Below are 3408 nucleotides of genomic sequence, written 5' to 3'. Positions count from 1 at the left end.
TAGTAAAATAAACACCTAAATGTGGTATTTTGTACAGTATTCCTGATCACAAAGCTGAAGAAAACACTGTTAGGAATCAAAATAGAATAAAATAATGAAAAACTGTGTTTTTTGCCATGCCCGTTCTCGCCTTAATGAGTGAGACACACGGTTGACGTTAAGGATCTGTGGGGTTTGTATGTCGATGTATGGGAAACACTGTTATTTGTATTACTATTATTAATAATAATGTGTGCATAGACCTTTTTCAGGGGCGGATGTCTCCCCCCGTTGACAATTCACGTGGCGGGGGGTCGCCAGTCTCTGGCACAGTTATTTTGGGGGTCGCGGGCTGACAAATTTGGGAACCCCTGCTCTAGCCAATAGAAGCGCAAGTGTTACATAGTGATTTCAGTATCAAAGATGTTTCATACAGTGCCTTCATGTGGCCACTGACTCTCACAACAACACCCTTCATTAACACCCCTCCTCTCGCCTTCCCTCACCTTGTTTCCTTCCTGCTCCTCCTTCTTCTCAGGTAGAGTCCGGCTGCCTTTATAGAACTCCCTGACTCTGATCTCCGCCTGCTGGGTCTCCTGCCTCAGCGCCTGGTAGTCTGGAGCTGCAGCAGACGGTCTCTCCTGCCCCCCATCATCATCCTCATCCTCAAGGTCGTCTTCGTCCAGCTCCTCCTCTTTATCCTCTTCTACTTCTTTTACACCATGGAAAGTTGCGCTGTGTGAGTGTTCAGTGCCGTACAGGAACTTCAGCGTCTCCTCGGTGCCCCACTCCTTCAGCGTTCTCCTCAGGCTCTCCAGCAGGTTGAGCCTGATGGAGTCGGGTTGGGCAGCAGCAGCAGCAGCAGCAGCAGCAGCAGCAGCAGCAGCAGCGTGGTTTTTAAAGAGGTCTCGAAGCCCGGCAGCACCTCTCTTGCTCATCCCCACCTGGGTGATGTTGAGGCCTGGCTGGATGTTCGATGCTGTACCATCATGATTACTCTTGATCAGGGTGGAAAAGGGGAGGGGTTTGCCTTCTGTTGAGCTGTTTGAGTCTTCACAAGGTAGAGAAGCAAAAAGATTTGTATGTTGTGCTTTCGTTGTTGAGTGAACAGGTGGAGGAGCAGCGTGAGTCTCAGATAAGTTGTATAAATTCAGCTTAGCTATAGCCTCTTCCACACTGGCTACTTCCTCTGGTGCCTGCTCTACATGAGGTGTGTCTGTGCGTAAAGATGACGGCTGTTTTTTACCATCAGTTTCAACTTCTGCTCGTGATTCCTGTTTTATTTTCCCCTCCCGTTTCTTTCTCCTCTCCCTCTCTTCATCTTCTTTGTGGTCTTCATCTGTGCGTTTAGGCAGGTCGCCCCAGTGCACCCTGGGTCCCTGCCTCTGGGACACCACGCTGGAGACAAAGTCCTGCTCCTGTTCGGTGTCGCTGCTCTCACTGTAGGGGAGGCCGTCTGAAGGACCCTGCTCAGAGCTAAGGGGCTCCTCAGGGGGGGCAGAATTTTCAATGTCTTCCTCTGTCAGACGCTCTACCTTCAGCCTCACCTCCTCACCAGAACTCCCGCTGGACAGACATAGGTAAGAATTAATTATTAGACTTATATTACATTCAGAAAATGAAACAAAATGTGTCTATTAGTTAGTCGAATCTGCTCTAAACTATTGAGATATGTTTCAAATATTTTCATGTAAAAACTAAAAATGCATAATATTGCATTCTTTGTCAATATGGGTCGCTCAATCTAAAAACACAGAGTTTGGTGGTGTTGTGAAATAGCTTAGCATCATGGGAGTTTTTCAGTTCAGTCAGCTTCTCCCAGAAAGGATTATTTTGTTCTTCATTCAATGAAAAAAGCTGTGCTTTTTGATTACTAGTAGGTGGATATAGGATGGAGGGTCTGCGAGCTAATGAGAAATGTTTGCTGAGCTTGTTTCTCTCTTATTTAAGGTGGAGATGTTTAGTACGTTGAATAAGGCTGAATAAAGAAGTCTAAAATGAAAGATCTATGTTTTCCTGACATTGTTTGGCTGCTGCAAACATCTGCTCAGCTTAAATCAAATCAAATACTTCATATAATATATTAATAGTAATAAAATAACAGAATTAGGTCTAAACATTGTTTGAAAGATGTGGGATTATACACCTTAAGAAATATGTAATATAAGTTGTTTCTATAGTATATTTAATCAAATACATACCCATCTCCTTTCTTCATCAATTTAATTTCTGGAGGACTGTCAGTGATTAAAAACAGTCATGATGTTTTAGTATGTACAAGATGATTATTATAATGAATCATCAATGAATAGAAGAGTACACTTACGTCTCGTGCGGCCTGAGCCACAGAGGTGAAGTGGATATCTGTAGCTCAAACTCTTTGGAGGCTTTGTAGCAGAAGTTACTGCAATAACACTGATCACAAGAGAGGGGTGCAAAAAGAACAGTTTCTTAACAGTTCCTTTCCAAATGAAATGTTTAGGATATTTGAATATTGAATCCATGAAGCAGCCCTTACCTTACGCTCTGTGATGTCGTACACCTTATTGGTCTTTGTCGATATTTGATACCTTTGAGTTGGGATCTATAAATGAGCAGAGTCAGTTTGGAACACGACACACAATGACGTTTAATGCTCGTGGGATTGTAAAGACTGAGGTGAACGGCTCTTACCTTGCCCAGTTTAATCGAACATATTGGATAAGCACACATTTTAGCGATGAACCTCTCCTCTACGACATCTTTGTAATTAGTAGGAGTTATGAATTTTGCCTGTGAAGAAAGGAGACAATAAAAACAAATATAACTATTTAAAACAATACAAACAGAGAAAGTCCACTGCTTTCACCACTTCAGACATATTGCCTGTCACTGAGAGAGCTAAACATAGACTGACGAAATAAAATACATAACACAAATACAAAGTCAGTCTTAACCGAGGGCGTAGGTTTCCTTTTAGCATGAAGTGATGGGTTTGGACATTTTTAGAGCATTAACATTCACCTGATTGATGGTTGAAATGTCTTTATTTATGTAAATAAATAAAACAATTCAGGCACCAGGTGATCATTAAAAAATATAATGAATGATATAGCATTATGGGTCTCTGAATGTTATCCCTGCTGAGTCCATACAAGTCAATTCATTATTTGGTTGCCAGCCCATATACACAACAATACTATGTTTATTTGAATTTCACTTCAATGTATAAAACCCCTTGACATGAATAGCTCATATGTGTCTTTAGCCAGATTTCTCTTGCGTTGGTGTTGGGATCAGGGGGTCAAGGTTCAAACCCCACTGCAGTCAGCATGTCGTTGTGTCCCTGAGACACTTCACCCCAAATTGCTCCTGTGGGGATTGCCCACAGTATTGAGTATGTAAGTCGCTTTGGATAAGAGCGTCTAACAAGTGACATGTAATTTAATG

General features: G+C 42.3%; 1 protein-coding gene across 1 annotated transcript; it reads right to left on the bottom strand.

Annotated features, from left to right (window-relative positions):
* Window positions 1–380: 380 nt before the first annotated feature.
* Window positions 381–2785, bottom strand: rpap2 (RNA polymerase II associated protein 2; the record flags this gene model as incomplete). Its single annotated transcript, XM_010770585.1, has 5 exons — window positions 381–1545; window positions 2181–2216; window positions 2306–2394; window positions 2498–2563; window positions 2653–2785. Coding segments are annotated over 5 exons (1462 nt in total), but the record flags the coding sequence as incomplete, so codon positions are not given.
* Between the last annotated feature and the right edge of the window lie 623 nt (window positions 2786–3408).

Source organism: Notothenia coriiceps, unplaced genomic scaffold (genome assembly GCF_000735185.1).
Source record: "Notothenia coriiceps isolate Sejong01 unplaced genomic scaffold, NC01 NC01_scaffold00008973, whole genome shotgun sequence".
Classification (NCBI taxonomy): Eukaryota; Metazoa; Chordata; class Actinopteri; order Perciformes; family Nototheniidae; genus Notothenia; species Notothenia coriiceps.
The sequence above is the reverse complement of the archived record's forward strand: the minus strand, read 5'-3'. Positions and strand labels throughout refer to the sequence as shown.